This window comes from Quercus lobata, chromosome 2 (assembly GCF_001633185.2).
Source record: "Quercus lobata isolate SW786 chromosome 2, ValleyOak3.0 Primary Assembly, whole genome shotgun sequence".
In the NCBI taxonomy this organism is placed as follows: domain Eukaryota; kingdom Viridiplantae; phylum Streptophyta; class Magnoliopsida; order Fagales; family Fagaceae; genus Quercus; species Quercus lobata.
In genome coordinates, this window is record NC_044905.1 from 3,381,159 (window position 1) to 3,399,326 (window position 18,168).

An 18,168-nucleotide genomic window follows, 5' to 3' on the forward strand; every position below is an offset into this window, starting at 1 on the left:
ATATGAAATTTTTTCTATTTCTCTGATTTGTATGGCTGTGAAAATAGCTGGTGTTCATGTCCCCTGCCTTCAGCCAATCCACTCTCGACCTCTGGTGCCATAAAAAGTCTTCTTTAACCATTAGCTCATAAACCTCGCCTCGAAGGATTTTTACCTAATCATGATTCCTGCCAGACATGGACAAAGCTTCAGCTTGAGCAAGAAGCTTTTTCTTTTGATTCAATAGTCTACGAATGTTACCAAAAGAAAGTTTGCTCTAAGTCTGGAGCGAGGAACGACAAACATCAACTTTCCCCACTAGCCTTTCCATTGGATTGACTAAGGTATTCCCAACCCAAGCATTTTTAATCACACCATCGCAACGATCATCAGTCATCCAAACTGCCTCAAAACAGAAAGGTCTTCCCTTCTTGTAAAATCTAACATTCTCGTCATCCAAGCACACCCACAAAGGGCAATGATCCGATAGCGAACCTGCGATGTGATGAACTCTGAATGAAGGAAAAAGCTGTGTCCAAGCCGTTGTAGCTACTCCCCTGTCCAATCTAATCCAAGTTACCACCCCATCAAATTGGTTATTACACCATGTATAGGGAGAGCCAACATACCCCAAATCACATAAACCGCAGAAATCAAGAGCTGCTCTGAAATCAGTCATTTGCCTTTCCCTGTGAGGAGCACCACCTATTTTTTCTTCTGCCTTGACGATTTCGTTAAAATCTCCTAAGCAGAGCCAAGGAAGATCCATTTTAAGGCATAAATGCTTAAGTAGTATCCAAGAGTGTTCTCGGTTGACTGTTACCGGGTTTCCGTAAAAACCGGTGAACCACCAAGCGTCATCCACTCCCGGATTGACTACTGCATCTATGTGAGAAGGAGAAGAATCAATAATATGAAGATCAGTCCCATTCTTCCAGTACAGAGCTAAGCCACCCCCTGTGTTGTGCCGAGGGACAATGTGAACATTTTCCAAGTTCAGTTTTGACCGGAGATTTTTTAGAGTACTATCTTTTGATCTAGTTTCCATGAGAAAAATTATTGAAGGGGAGTATTTTTTCACCATCTCAGTGAGTTCAAGAACTGCACGTGGTCTCCCCAATCCACGGCAGTTCCAACTTATGCAATTCATGGTGATCGGCGTGGCTGGTTGCCAGCCACCGCCATTTGGATAAGGTTTGGGACATCATCGTTGCTCACTGCCTGTTGCTTCAAGGGGCGAAGATCTTCAGACTGGATTGGCTTCCTACGATCTTCACTGTCTAACATTATTGTTTCACTATGGGTTTCTTTTATGTTACGGGCTCTCCTAACCCAAGTGGATTTAAGGGACATTGGGTCAAGAGGCTTCTCAGACTTCATAATGGGCTTAGGGTCTGTGAGAGGCCCATTGGTTAAGATTAAAGGTTGGGCCACCAAGCAAGGCTGTTCCGTCCTTTTTCCAATCAAGCTTGGCTCATTTTTTTTCAAGTCCTTTTCGTTTCTGCTTTTTATGGACTGCTTTATGGCGCTAGACACGCACACTTCAGGCTGACTTTGTATGGAGCCGTTGCTTTCTTCATTAGCTCCAGTCGTTTCCAAGCTCTCCTCGTGCAGCCGGGGCAATGAAAGAACCTTAATAGCAGACTCATGCACCCGTGACTAAGGTAAGCTATTTGCAGCAGCTATATTTTCTACATGTCTATCCGACTTATCATCATGCCTTTCTGCTGTTTTGGGAGTAGGCTCATCAGCTTTTTTAGCTAGCTTTGGATCCTTTGTTACCACCTTTTTCCTTTCTAAATTGTCCCCTGAAAACTCGCCCCTAACCTTGTCAAATCTTCCCATTTCCTCGTCTATCTCTTTTAGCCTTACCTCGAAACTATCCCTTAAATCTTGGCCATCCGATCTCACCAACTCAAACAACGTATCCCCTGTTTCAGACTCAGTTGATCTTCCATTTAATGCTTCCTGAAATTTCGCTGGTGCCTTGGTTTGAGCATGCACCATTGTCGAAGTTTGGACACCGTTCAGCTCAACCGGCTATTTCATCCTATGCTCCTCCGCACTCTGTTTTTGTTGTGCTTTTTTGGCCACATAAAAGCCTGGAACCTTCACCATCGAGTTTCTACCCTTCGCAAATGGAGGAGCACGAATCCACGCCCCATATGCTTGGCTCTCCTTAGTAAGACTACCTTCACTTTCCACCCATAAATCACAGTCCCTATCCCCATGGTTTAGGCACCCACACCAATAGCAAATGTTGGGTAGTCTTTCGTATTTAAAAGACACCCAACTTTGCTCACCATGTGGTATCGATATTAGTCTCCCCCTGCACAACGGTTTATTTACATCAATGGAGACCTTCATCCTCAGAAAGCTCCCACCATCCGTCTCACCCTCATCAATGTCTTGCCAAACCGTTCCAACTACCGCACATAGTTTTTCAACCACTGCTTTGTTCATGAACCTTAACGGGATATCGTGGAGCTGAACCCATATCGGTATTTTATCAAAGTTTAAGTCCTTGATGGGGGTTTCCTTATCATACCACTGCAATACAACCAGATGTTTATCAAAGCTCCACGGAGCGTTGCTCATAATCCTCTCCACCTCTTCCTTATTTTCAAATGTAAATAGTAACACATGATCACTACTTTTCCTCACCTCAAAACCCTTCACAGATCTCCACAGTGGACTAAACGTTCTTGTCACTGCCTCAACGTTTAGTGCCCGCCTAGTGAAAAACTTTGCTACCATGGTAAAGTTCTTAGTTGATAACTCATCATCCAAATCCAGCTCTTCGCCCTCTCTGGTGTTCAAGGACATTCTTTGCCAATGCTTTGTAAGATTGTCCATTTTTCCTATTGCTCTCACCTCTCGTGTTTCCCAAAAAAACCCCACAAAAGAAAAGCCTAATGTCTAACCCACTCCAAGCAAATAAATGCTTGAGTTACATAGAGTCCTCCTCACAGGAACGACAGATTCTACAGCCCAAGGAAGGTCAGCTAGTGGCCCAGCGAAACCTTCTTAGAGACAGAGAAAAAACTAATTTAAATATCTCTTTTCTAATCTTTTGTCAAAAAGTGTCTGCCACTATTTGGGACTAAAGCCTATATATATAATTTACATCCTTAATATTTGTAGATGGCGCCGAAGCTAATATCACATCTAATACTTTTTTTCACCCAAAAAAAAAAAGCCGAATACTTTTTAGGAGACGTTGATAAGATCTAGTAGTTATTCAAGGCTATACGAATTTATTATAATAATATCTGAAAAATGTAAAAAAAAAAAAAAAAAAAATTAAACAGATAGCGTTTAAATACTTTTATCTTTTACTTTTATTTTTATCATAAATTAAGTCAGTAAAATTTTAAACAATTGGGAGTCTTTTAGTAAAATGGTAAACCACTAGCTAAAAATAATGCATCCATCATAAGAACCTCATGATTTCTCAATGGGAGAAGAGAATGGAATTAAAAGAATAATAGAATATTCATTCTATTATTTTGTTTGGATATGAGAGAATATTTATTTTTCTTTTTTCCCCTTAAATTCTCAAATTTTTGTTTCCCTCAAGTCGGGAGGTATAGGAGGAAATAGAATTAAGTTTAATGAAGTTTTCATTAAAACTCCCAAAATGCCTCTATACATTCAACTTTTTTTTTCTTTTTTTTTTTCTTTTTTACTGAAGAAGGTAGAAACTTTTTATTTTAAAATAAAGGTAATAAAGGTATATTAGTGTTGTTATCATAAAATGATTTCATTTAATTCCTTTTATATATTTTTTTATAATACCTTTTATATTACTCTTAATTTCAAACAAAATTACTTATATTTCATTCTTTTATTTTAAAACATTCAAATAAAATTACTTAATTTATATCCCTTTCTGATCTACTTTCATTCTATTTCCATTCAAGTTCTTTCTTCCCACTTTCCAGCATTAAAAGCATTGGATGGAAGCATCCATTTTGCCAAAAATGGATGATAATTGTGGTCACACACTTGAAGCTTTTCTATATTTGTTAGATGTCAAAATTTTTCATTTATCATAATATGAGATTTATATTTGCCCGACTAAAACAGTAAAACCTAAACTCCCAAATGTATACCCCATCAAAAAAATAAAAAATAAAAAACCCCAAATGTATATACTCCTTCCCGAATCCAAATCTTCTGTCTCACTTTTCTTACTCCACTTTATACTCCACCAATGAAAACTTGCCACGTGTTAACATAATTAATTAAATACTATCATTATTGACTTATTAATTTTATCATTATTAATTAATAGTAGTATTTAATTAATTAAGTGAATACGTGTCAAGATTTTATTGGTAGAGTATAGAGTGGAGCAGGAAAAGTGGAACAGAAAATTTGGACTTGTATTTCCCCCTTCTTAGATATGAAGATGATGTGAGAAGCCCCTAGTAAAGTGTTGTCTTTGTCAAGATGAGTCCCCGTGGTTGTGAGCTAGTTGAGAATGAAGAACAAGGCAAGAACAAGAAGATGAAGTCAATTGTAGTCGAGGAACAAGAACAAGAACAAGAAGAGGGAAGTGAAAGTGGGTTTGTGGATTTGGACAACGATACGCTTCGCAACGTGTTGAAGCGCGTCAATATGGTTACGTTAGGACGAGCGGCGTGTGTGAACAAGCTATGGAGCAAGCTGTGGAATAAAGTCTTTGTCTAAGGTTCCTATTCAGTTTCAATCCAACCAATGCTTACTTCACTTGGGGCACTAGATCCAGTCTTTACCCTATCTCTTGAATGTGGAGATTGGTGACTTCATGTTTGGAATTTCATATTTTATTCCTATATAGCTATTGGTTTTCTTTATTTACCATTAAAGAATGATTGGATTGATGTGGATAGATACATGTATAAAGGTAGCTATCTTAATCAAGATGTGGCAATCAAAGTTCTTAAGGATGAACATATGAAGTTGGAATTTGCTTAAAAAGCCATCTTTTAGGGGTTTTTTAATTATAGATTTTTCATCTATTGGTTATTGTATGAAGGCTATTAGTAGAGAAAAAAAGCATGAGAGATAATTTTAAGACAATACAAGAAAAAATGGTTATTGCAATGGAAAAAATCGTTTCAATGACGTTAGAATCATTGCAATAGTTGATATAAGGTTTGCAATAAAATTTTAGGTAATAGGTTTGTGCAACAAAAAATTTTGTTGCAATAAATTCCAAATATTTTATTGATAATTTTGATGCAATGATACATATATTGTTGCAATAAACAATTTGCTATTTTGAATATGTTGTAGGTATAGGCTATTATTTCATGAATTTTATTACAATAAATTGCAAATAATTGACCAAAATAAGTCAGATTAAATTATTGCAATAATATTTTCATTGTAATAGATAATTATTTCATTTTGTCATTGTAATAGATTATGAAATAATTTATATCAAGTTATTGCAATGATATATTAATTACAGTTTCATGTTTGTTATTGCAATAGATTGTAAAAGAATTAATATTAAATTTTTACAATGATAACTTCGTTGCAATAAGCTAATAGTTCGAAATTTTCATTGCAATAGATTGCAAAAATAATTGGTATCAATTTATTGCTTTTTTTTTTCTTTTTTTCATTTTAAGTTATTGCAATAATTTTTCCTAATATATTAAAGCTTCTATTGCAACTAAAAATTATGAACAAGAACAAGAACAAGAAGAGGGAAGTGAAAGTGGGTTTGTGGATTTGGACAAGGATACGCTTCACAACATGTTGAAGCGCGTCGATATGGTTACGTTAGGACAAGCGGCGTGTGTGAACAAGCTATGGAGCAAGCTGTGGAATAGAGTCTCTGTCTAAGGTTCCTATTCAGTTTCAATCCAACCAATGCTTACTTCACTTGGGGCACTAGTGTCACGCCTCAAACCCGGTACCCGGATTTGTGACCATGACCGGCATGCTAATATCAAGCCTAAACCTGATATTAACAAGAACCAACTTAACTTTTACAAAACTTTTCCAAAAGCTTCTCTTTTTCATTTCAGAATAATTTTCTTGTTTCTTTTCTTAAATGATATAACTTTTCACTTGACATTCAGAGCATCTACATTTTACTCCAAAGAATAACATAATTCACCAATTGTTTAAATTCAGAATTTCACATAATACATCTCTGAATACTTTAAGGTATACACTTTCATTAGATCTAAAATAAACAATGCTACAAATCTAAACATCATATTGCTAATTTAGGATCTATACATATAAAACTAAACCAACTCCTTCCAAAACTCGACTAAGGCTCCCTCTGCTCCAAAATAAAACCTGCTAACTGAAAGAGTGGAAGGGGTGAGCTACACAGCTCAGTAAAGGTAAGATATATGAGAATTCAATAAGGATGCATGTAACCAAATCATTTCATTTTATGAATATTCGAACAGGAAAATATCTTTTCATGCATAGTACTTTATACTATTCATAATAATAGCTTATACGCTCATCATAGGAAATAATTGTTCTCCTTTTTCTTATCGGTTTAATATTACTAAAAACCTTTCGGATTAAACTTCTTTCACTTCCTACAAAGTCGCCATACATAAATTCTCATTACAATATAATTATTTTAACTTAAATCAAATAATTGGCAACTCTGTATTAAGCTAGAAACATCTTGACTAATAAGAAAACTTTTCTTTATAAACTTCTTCTCATAGAATACTATAACTTTCATGATCATAAGACTTAACGTTTCATAAAAACATTTATCTGATAACTTTTAAACATAACTTGTACTTTCATCAGAAACTTTACCATTATAGCATATCAGAATTTTCAGAAACTTTTATCTTTAATGAACAGCTTTTCTTTTCATTAGAAACTTCTTCTTGCCATGAGAGTTTTCACTTTTCACAATGCATTTAAACAAAATAATTCTCTCATGATTAATAACATAACATAGCTGTTCATAAATAACTTATTGGTTAGCCCGTATCTGATAAGTCTGTACTTATTTGGGAGGCTTCTAACACCACGGTGCTAGGCATCCAGCATTCCCCACAATGCCAGGTATTCCCGGGATCACATCATCATAATACATATCTTCCAACCATGGGGGTAGGTTGGCTTCCCCCACAAGTTGGCCGTAACCAACAAGGGGCGGGTACAGCAGAGCCAGTCCCACTTAATGGCCAAATCATATAACATTTTCCATGGAAAGCTAGTAATTAACCCCTACTAGCAGAGTTCAGATCACCAGAGGACATAACCCGAAAACATTTTATACTTTACATCATACTGCAATTTCTTATTTTGCATAACATTTCATAATAATAGTATTTCCATTCTTTTCATTAAACATCATGTTTGTGGAATCAATAATAGCATCAATATGCTTAAATCATATACATAAGTTTTTTTTTTTTTCGAAAACTCACGAACATAACTTTGTCAGAATAATGATTACATGCCATATCTCTAATCAAAAACATTTTAATGCATAATATACTTTAACATAACCTCATGACTTACCAAATGCTCATATAATTTATCCCTTACCTGAAAGCAGAGGAACCGAGAGCCTAAAGTCGAAGGAGCTTAGACTTGGATACTGGTAACACCTAAACCATAAATCGAAGCTTATTACTATCCATAATTTCCTTGTCATAGACTTACACAATCAACTCAAAGCCTATTTCTTAGAATTAAGGAAATCCTAATCCCACCTCAACGAGGTTCCCACAAACAAAAATACATTCATCAACAACAAGTACAAAATCCTAGGGAAAACAACATTCTTATATTAATCCCATATTTCTAAAAGAGCTAACTTTATTTCAAAAGGTGCTTTAAGGTTAGGGTAATGATGCATGCATAAATATAAAATCTTTTAAGCATGATCATGTAACTATATAGATTCATATGATAACGTACAACACGTTAGGCAAAACAGCTTCATACATACAACCATCTCATGGTTTGGAACCCCTTCCTTTGGGTACTAAACCTCAAAACAAGTTACACAAAATTAATCTATGATCGAAACATACCAAAAGATAAGTATATTAAATTATAGCTCAAAACATTCACCCTAACTTGATAATTAAATCCACAAAGTTAGGCATGTCTCTTACTATTCACTGTTCTATTCCAGCAGCATAGGCTCCATTTGTAAAATACAAACGGGCTGCTCAAACCCATCCAATTGTCGTGAAATTTTACAGAATCACTCCCCTGTATGTCCAGTATATACCATAAAAATTTCGGGTTCAAACCATAAACCCATGATTTACTAAAAATCACGTAAGACAGCATATTCAAATCTGTCCTGTCTGAAATTCATGCCACTTATAAATTAAACCATTATTTTTATGTTCATCCAAATTCTGTGAGACCACTTCTATAACAGCCACAAGTGTCTTAGGTTTCATAGGAATTATCCCTAGCATCCAAATTCACTATATGCAATTTAATACATAATTTATCATGCATAAACACAGAATCTGTCACAGTGACAGCTTTGCAACGTTTTATCATAAATTCATAAACAATTAACCAACAATGGTATTTTCATATGGGGATTTTTATACACTCATAAGACATTATAAAACACTTACATACAGTCATTTAACCATTTAGGGCAAAATAAACACAACCAAAAATCCCAGCAGCAGCATCAAAAATACTCATCCTAAATTTTTCTTACTTCTTTAATCATATAAAATCATTAATTAGTAAAAACCCTAATCTACCTTCCACAAACCATCAACACAACTCAAAGCTTCTTAAAATAGCATATATATATATATATATATATATGGACTTACATGAAAGGATTTTCCTTTCCTAGTGGCTGGACCAGAAGGTATGAGAGGTAGAGAGCTTGAGAGAATTGAAAAGAGCTTCCTTCTTGCTGCTGGACTTTCTGTCTGGTGCAGCCAAGAAAATGGGATAAGGGGAAGACTTTTGGGTGGGTTTTTGTATTTCTTTTGGTGTGTGAACCGGTGGACTTGAGAGGAAGACTCAAGGGAGCTTCCTAGCACTTTCCTTAAGAGAAAAAGAGAGTAAAGTAAGCTGAAATTTCAGACTTGGTGTTTACCCGTAGGAAATGGAGAAGTAAGGAGCTTCTTGGATGTTCTATTTGTTTGAGAAAGTCAAAGAAGAGGTGAGGTGGAGTTTGGTGATTGCATGGCCAAGTCTTGGTATATGGGGTTTGTCATCATGCATGTTTCTAGGCTTTACATGTGTTGATTTTCAATTGATTGCATGTGGTGGAATTTCCACTATAATATCTCATGCATCATACATAGTTAAAACAACAACAACTATATATATATATATATATATATATCTCATGCATCATGCTTAATTAAAATACCAACTATGTATGTAATAACTTAACCCACTTAAATTATAGTTTGTACATGCTAAATATATATTTATAATACAAATAGTCATTTCAATTATTTATAATCTTTACAATCTCTTATTCAATGACATTATAAAATAATATGTTTATTAAATACTTTTATATTAATTTTTGTAAGTAAGTGACTTAAAATATTAATAATACTTAACCACTTAAACACATAGTTTAATTATAAAAATTGGGTCGGGGTGTTACAACTAGATCCAGTCTTTACCCTATCTCTTGAATGTGAAGATTGGCGACTTCATGTTTTGAATTTCATATTTTATTCCTATATAGCTATTGGTTTTCTTTATTTACCATTAAAGAATGATTGGATTGATGTGGATAGATACATGTATAAAGGTAGCTATCTTAATCAAGATGTGGCAATCAAAGTTCTTAAGGATGAACTTATGAAGTTGGAATTTGCTTAAAAAGCCATCTTTTAGGGGTTTTTTAATTACAAATTTTTCATCTATTGGTTATTATATGAAGGCTATTAGTAGAGAAAAAAAGCATGAGAGATAATTTTAAGACAATACAAGAAAAAATGGTTATTGCAATGGAAAAAATCATTTCAATGACGTTAGAATCATTGCAATAGTTGATATAAGGTATTGCAATAAAATTTTAGGTAATAGGTTTATGTAACAAAAAATTTTGTTGCAATAAATTCCAAATATTTTATTGATAATTTTGATGCAATGATACATATATTGTTGCAATAAACAATTTGCTATTTTGAATATGTTGTAGGTATAGGCTATTATTTCATGAATTTTATTACAATAAATTGCAAATAATTGACCAAAATAAGTCAGATTAAATTATTGCAATAATATTTATATTGTAATAGATAATTATTTCATTTTGTCATTGTAATAGATTATGAAATAATTTATACCAAGTTATTGCAATAATATATTCATTACAGTTTTATGTTTGTTATTACAATAGATTGTAAAAGAATTAATATTAAATTTTTACAATGATAACTTCGTTGCAATAAGCTAATAGTTCGAAATTTTCATTGCAATAGATTGCAAAAATAATTGGTATCAATTTATTGCTCTTTTTTTTTTTTCATTTTAAATTATTGCAATAATTTTTCCTTATATATTAAAGCTTTTATTACAACTGAAACTTATAAATTATTGCAACTTATTATTATTGATGTAGTAATTTAAAACATTTAAGTAACAATTGCAACAATTTTAACTTGTAGATGCGATATTTTGTCTAATACTACTATATATGTTTTGTTGTATTAACACTTAATATAATAGAATTTTTTTTGTTTAGTTTGATGTGAACTTTTTTTTTTTTGGGTAAAGCTTAGGTGTGGTTCCTTTAGTATTGTATCTTATGTTCTCTAATAGATCCAACCATGTGCCTTAGAAGGTAATTATACATAAGGAAGTGCATTGGCTAATCCACATATTTGAATTTAAATTCGGGAACTTATGCTGAACTTATGGTCTGGGAAGCATGGGTCCAACAATTTGGTCGGACATTAGGGGATGTAGCGTGCGGCCTAGACACGACTGCAGGCGTGTCCCAAACGATTATTATTATTATTTTTAATCTTGTGACTCATCTCGTTCTTAGCCCACTTCTTCCTTTTTTTTTCTTCTTCTTTCTTTTTTTCCCTCTCTCTCTAAAATGGGCTACTGTTGGTTATATACAGCACGGATTTTACTTTCAAATTGTCATTGCTTGTTGAGATATGCAAAAATATGTAATTGTCTATTCAGACAAGGAATACCATTAAGAAGGAGGCTTGATTATGAACACTCACCTTTTAAACCGGTGATTCACATTTTGCCTGGAGTAATAGCCCTAGAATTTTGCCTTTCTAAGATAAAACCATTTTGACTATGAACCCCCATCTTTTAAAAATTGTTCAATATATTCTTTACCAAACAGAAATTACCAAACTAGTTGGAGCTCTAATTTTCTTAATGTCATATGTAAGACTTCGAACGGACAAAAGATGCTTATACTGTCCATTCAATGATGATTACTATTTAGTATTTACCATCAGACAAATATACGTATGCATTCCTTTTTTGTGTAAAAGAAATTGATCCCAAGTCCCCTATTCGACGCAATTATGGACATATAGTGGTTGTTCATGTCTATATTGTGTTTCTTGGTTTACACCAGCTTGTTTCAATAAAAAAGATCTCTTGATTAAAAACAAAAAAGAACTTTGTTATGCCATCCTTTTTCCCTACTTTTGTTTATTTAAAATGGCACGTTTGGATTGAACAATTGATTCACTGATTTTTTTTATTGGTATAAAATACCTCATTATAAAGTGTCATTTATCTCAAAAACAACCATCCTGCAAAAGGGTCACCATAAAAAATGAAAGCTAGCAAATGTTTCAACATTAAATTGTTCCAAGAAATAAGTCCCCTCCCTGCAGTGTTGCTGCTTCTTGGCAAAGGCTATTTACTTCATCTATAATTTGAGCTTGCTTAAATCAACTCTATGAACATGATATGTATATGCCTTGTAGTTGATTTGCTAACCCAAGCTACTTAATTTTGTGAGAGTGGTGATTAGATCAACCTAAAAGAGAAACAGTTTGCATTCATGGGAAGTAAGAAGTTACATCAATCTTTCTCAATTTCAAACAAAAAGCTGACAGATCTATTTTGGCAATGGCACTATCAATATGGTATAAAATGTTTTGATTTTTCTTCCAAGTTATAATTAGGATAACTAAATTAACAGCATAAAGTTAAGTCATTTATATTGCCCTTTTGGTAAGGCGTGTTAAGAAAATGTTACTAACCTCATAATTTGTCTCAGATACTGTTTCTCTGCTACCTTGATATTTTTGAACCCACAGAGAAACATCTGGATTGGTGGCCAATAATGCCTTAGTGACAGCCTGATCTGGACCCAAGAATGCAGACATCATAGCTAGCTGGACAAACAACAAAACAAACATCAATGAATACTAATGACTATAAAATGGAATAGACTTACTCAAGGTTGCTTTAGCTTGAATAAAAGGATACCCCAAATTTTATTTTTGTTATATGTTTCATTTTCAGCCCTTGACTACGCTTTGCCATTTGATCTGTTTATTGAAAGGAAATGTTATATTAATGTCATTTGTATTAAAAAGAAAGTACAATGCATCCAAAATATGAGTCTTAACATGGAACGAATAACAATTCGTTCCATAGAAGATGAAAATCCCTACAAGTAGTAGGTTTGGGTTCCAACATAGGTTACACCATGAAATCAGCAAAGAATCTTACTCTCAATTTGAATTTAACGCATTTGGCTGTGGTTGCATTTTTGAGGTGCTATGTTTTGGGTCACAAGTAATAACTAACAAGTACAAATAATTATTTGGTAAAGAAATTAAAACTTGAAATACAATTGTAGCAGCAAAAAGTAGTATAATTGAAAAAATACCTGGTGAGGACCAAAGCCAATAGCTACAAACTTGTCTTTCATTTCCTTCACATTTGCGTTCTCCCATAGGGGAACCCTCCCTTCTGGATCTGGTTCCTGGGTGTCTGCCCTTCCAAATTTCTTGTCAAGCAAGCCCCACTGTACCTAATAACATTTGTATAATAACATCAAATACAGATCCAATATTTTTCTACTAAATGTCCAATTTGTCAATTATAATTGAGCCATGATGATTGCTTTAAGATATTGAAAGAGTAGGAGAAAATTCCAACAAACCCATTACCGCTTAGGAGAGAGAGAGAGAGAGAGAGAGAGAGTGTGGCAGTAAGTTAGCTTAATGTGAAATAATATGGAAAGTCAATCAGTGAACAAACCAAACACACTGTAGCAAATCACTGTAGTTATAGCGCATTGGCGCTTTTTATATATAGAAATGTCAACAATGAAAACATTTTTCACAAGTCTTTCAAAGACTGATCTAGCCAAAGCTAGTGTGGGCAAAGTTTGTTTGTTTGTTTGTATTTTTTTTTTTTTTTTTTTGGTTGATATCGGGAAATTTCTAATGTCGAGGATATATGGGGGAAAGAAAAATATATACATTTAAGGAACTTGATGTAGAGGTCAAGAGCAAGACAAAATCCTTAGTAGTCGAAATTTAATGTAACAATCATATGGAAAATTCACTAACTCAAAAATCATGTGTTATAATGAAAAAACTAAATTAATGAGTACATTTAAATATGTATAACATATTAAAGTAAACCAAAAAGATCTAGTCAAACAAAAAATTAGTAAACAAAAGAGGAGAGGTAATAATTTGTATTTATCTACAAATTTGTAAATCGAGTGAGATTTTATGTGTTTTTCAATCACCAAAGTTGCATTAAAGTCAATATCTAATGTGTGGGTGTGAGTGAGTTGGAGGAGGGAATAAAATGTAAAGAATAAATTTAGAAATTCTATTATTTTGTTTGGATAGGAGAGAATATTTATTCCTCTTTTTTTTTCTTTAAATTTTCAAATTTTTATTTCCTTCAAAATTAGGAGCATTAAATTTAATGAAATTTTCATTGAAACTCTCAAAATACCTCTATATATTGATTATTGAACTCTTTATTTTAAAATAAAGTTATACTAGTAATATTGTCATAAAATGATTTTATTCCATTTCTTTTATATTACTCCTAATCCTAACAAAATTACTTAAGTTACATTATTTTATTTTAAAACATCCAAACAAAATTACTTAATTCTATTCTATTATGTTCATTTCTATTCCTTTATAATTTATTCATTCTATTTTCCATTCATTTCCTTTTTATAAACTCCAAATGAAAGCTTAGGGTATGTTTGAAAATTGTTTTTTTCCCATATTTTCTGTTTCCAAAAACAATTTTCTATTTTTGAGACTAAAAAACTTGTTTGGCAATTCAAAATGGACAGAAAACAAAAAACTATTTTCAAAACTCAATTTATGAAGGAAACAGAAAACATATAAAAGGTTGTTTTCAGTTTCTAATTTTCAAAAGTGCATACATTTAATTTAATGAATCTGTCTCATTTAATGAGTTATCATTAAAGTTCAAATCCCAGTAACAACATATTTTGGTATTTTCTATTTTTTTTCAAAAAATTATTTTTTTAATTTCAATTAACCAAACATATTTTTGACTTCAAAAATACAAAAAAAAAAAATTATTTTTTTCGTTATATTCCTGAAAATAAGTTTTTGAAAATAGAAAATAAAAATGGTTACCAAACAAAAACTATTAGGCCTGCTTTCTTCTCGCTCATAGGATCCTTCTCCTTGACTGGGCCGTTTGTTTGGGCCACTCTCGCTAATCTTTTCCAGTGTCCACTCTTTGGACCCAACTTATCCGCTACCGCGCCCAAGTCCTTATCTAAGCACATGGCCATCGGGCCCATTTCGCTCCCCTCCCCTGTTGGGGTTTTTGCTCTGTTCTCCCCCTTTGTTTTTGGCGCCACACAGAATACAAATTGTTATGTCGCTATCTCCCACTGCATCGCATTCTCTCTGAATATTCGCCAAGTTACTTTGTTCTATCCTGTCTCATTCCCCGTGATTCAGTCCCCCATACGTGGCAGCGTTGACTCTATAAGGCTCTTGCTTAGCTCGGGCGGGTATGGGTTCATCGATCCGCTCAGAAACGTGACCCGCATGATGGGGTGGCTTCCGTCGATTCTACAGTGTGTATCTCTGGCCTCTTTCAAAGTCTCCACCATCGGATTTTTATTCGATCGATCCGCAGGTCTTCCAAACCCAGCAATTTTTAGACATTGCCTTTGCCTCAATGAGCCGAATGTGGCCAGATTTCCCAACAATCGTTTTGCCCGGTGTTATAATTTGGTGTTCACCACAGGGTCAACTACGCTTGAGGTTCAAAGTCGTGTGGGAAGCTAAAAAAAGAATTGTGTGGTTATTAAATGATAACTTTTGTGACAATCAATAATTTAATATGATATTGGATAGGAGGTTGTAATTTGAATCCATCTCATTATACCTGAAGTAACGAATAAATGTGGCTGATGATTATTACTTATTAGTATCCTATAAATGTTTTTAATTTTGCTTTTTCAGCATTGGATTTTTCTCTTTTTTTTAGCTAATCTTCATGAGTTTCTCATGTCAGTTTCAACTTTAAGAATTATCTTACTTTTGGTTTCCATAATACTTACCTCTTTTTATCCGTAATTTGGTGATTTAATTAATTGTAGAAGTTCTTTTGTACTGTTGGGGCAATAGGATTATGCATGGGCTTTTTACTGCTCTTGAGTTGAAATATTGTTCAGACGTTGTTTTTCTACTTTTGTTGTCTTTAAATGCGCAAATATTAATGCACACATTAGATCTCTTTTAACTCAAAATTAGGATGTTATTAATTTGTCCAATGAAACTGTGTGCATACTTTTTCTGCTTGGCCCTTAATTATGATTGGTTATATTGTTTTTGCTTAAACCATATCTGTGTTTGTAATAGAAAACAATGGTAGCATATGCTTTCATGTGATCTTGCTTTGTGTGTGTTTGTGTGGTGTAAGGCTGTAAGCACTTATTCCTTCTGGCCCTTAATTACATTTATCTATTTTGCTTGCCAAGGGCCTTGTAGCTTAGTGCCATTGCATGTTCCCCTTTATGAGGAGAACCAGGGTTTGAATCCCCCTCCCCCACTTGTTACATTGAATTATCAACCAAATAAAGAAAAAGAAAATCCATTTTGCTTGTCCTTATACCTTGTCTGTATGTGTATTAGGAAAATAAGGTAGCATATACTTGGATGTGATCTTGCTTGGGGTGTCATGCCATTGCAATATGTGGCATATATTTAGTCCTCTTAATTAAATGAGGTTTCATTGGCGTCAATCATTCTTTTCACTTTGATCAGTATGATTCCTTATATATTTTTTGAAATATGGCAATGAGACTGAGATACTTGCTAAAAAGAAAGAAATCTTACAATGAGAGGTTACTGTATTGGAGGTTATGCTTTTGGAGCTCTTATATTTTTGATAATCTAGTTGATGCTCCTTACAAGAAAAAGAAGAACCTTTTCCTTTGTGTTACTACATCACTCTAATTTTGGGCCTGAAACGTTCTTTTCTGTGTTATATTTAAGCAATATTCTTATCAAATGTTCCGTTTTGTCAAATTGAGCATGATATCACAATGGAATTAGCTAATCTTGCACGGATCTTTCTTGTCAAGATATGATAGCAGTACAAGCATTTTATAATTTATATTACATTTGGAAGTTTATAAAAGAGTGGAATGGAATGGATTGAGCAGATCTTAAAAGAATTCAGTGGAATTGAAAGGAATATGGTTTATTTTCTCTAGTGTGCTTAAGAAGAAAGCATTTAGCACAGATCTTGCTGACCTTTGTGTTAGTTACAAGATGCAATTTGATGCAGGATCTTGCTTCATGTTTGTGCTGAAAGGATCTTGTTAAGCTTTTGTCAGGTTGATATTCACTGTTCATCATATCTCTAGGGGCTATGATGTCTTATCATCATGTCTTACCTTAGATCGCACCTTTTTCAAATATGTTTAGTTTGTAGCTTTCTTTCCTTTGGTATTTTGATAATAGTTTATAATTATGAACAAATACGTGTCTGTTCTCAACTTGTTGTCTTACCTGTGCCCCTCCTTGTCTTGGCATGGAGTTACACACCATCTGCTGTCTGCACATTTTACCTCCTTGTTGCTTGTTGGTATTCCAGTACAGATCCATCATCTATGTGGATGTTACTGTTTATCTTTTAATTAGTGAAATGATTTGTGTAATTCCCTGTCATCCAAGTGGTATATGCCTCAATGGTTAGCTTGTTTGCATTTTTTACTTTGTAAAACTTGGTCTCTCTTTAACATGATTCCACACTTCTTGAACATCCATTTGTCTGAGTATAACTAGATGTAGCATTTCATTAAGAAAACATAGGTTTTACTTTTTGCATTGGACACAATTCTCATCACATGCTACTGAAATGAGGTATTTTTGCTATGTGTTTCCCCATAATATTGCTACTTTTTAGTTTCCTGTCTAGTATCAATCACACAGTTAACCTGTATGAATAATAGAACACTTTCAATTAGGCACCAGAAATACATAGCCTACATCTTTAAGTTAAAACCACCACCAAAGGTAGCCCACATCTTTAGGTAAAAACCACCACCAAAGTTGAGATTTGATATTTTATAGATTGAGGACGAGGCTCCTGATTTCCCAAGCTCCTCAAGTTAAGGTGACCCACTGCTATTGGGAAACCAACACCTGTGCTGATGCTCTCACTAGAATGGGAACCAAGCAAACTGCTGTTTTTTTGTTTTATAACTCCCCCCACCCCCCCCCCCCCCCCTTTCCCCTAGTCTTTTGAACTCCTTTCTTTCAGACCTCTATGGCCTTTATCATTTCAGGCTTTGTCCTGCTCCTGATGGAGCTCCCTTTGTTTCTTAGTTGAATGCATTTTCCAGTTTACCAGCAAAAAAAAAAAAAAAACTCCAGATTGGGCTTGTTCATGCAAAATTATGTGGATATGTTTAGCAGCTTGTGAAAATGGGCCTAGGAAGTTGGAACATTGCCAACTGCCACTGTTTAACAGAGTGTCCTTCTTGCAGGTTATCTTCTTTGAGGATTGTTGGTTCTTTTATGCTGGAAATTAAGCTTTCTTTTTCTGATTTTAACATAAGCTTTTCTTTTATGCCATTTGGCAACATACTAAGGTTTTTTTGTATATCTCTATTCCCCGTGGTTGATCCTCATGCTTATAATTTGTGCAAGAGATTAGGCTATACGATTGTGATCTTAGCCTTATTCTTCCCAAAGAAGGCACGTGGCTTGCAAAAAG

General features: G+C 33.9%; 1 protein-coding gene and 1 pseudogene across 1 annotated transcript; both read right to left on the reverse strand.

Moving 5' to 3' along the window:
• Positions 1–256: 256 nt before the first annotated feature.
• LOC115957525 lies at positions 257–1,129 on the reverse strand. Its single transcript, XM_031075795.1, has one exon. It carries the CDS (start codon positions 1,127–1,129, stop codon positions 257–259), a length of 873 nt encoding a protein of 290 aa, XP_030931655.1.
• Positions 1,130–11,833: 10,704 nt separating this feature from the next.
• LOC115957534 lies at positions 11,834–17,054 on the reverse strand (annotated as a pseudogene).
• Positions 17,055–18,168: the final 1,114 nt, after the last annotated feature.

Coding starts and splice junctions, on each gene's coding strand:
- LOC115957525 (XM_031075795.1), bottom strand. CDS start 1,129: ATGAATTGCATAAGTTGGAACTGCCGTGGATTGGGGAGACCACGTGCA.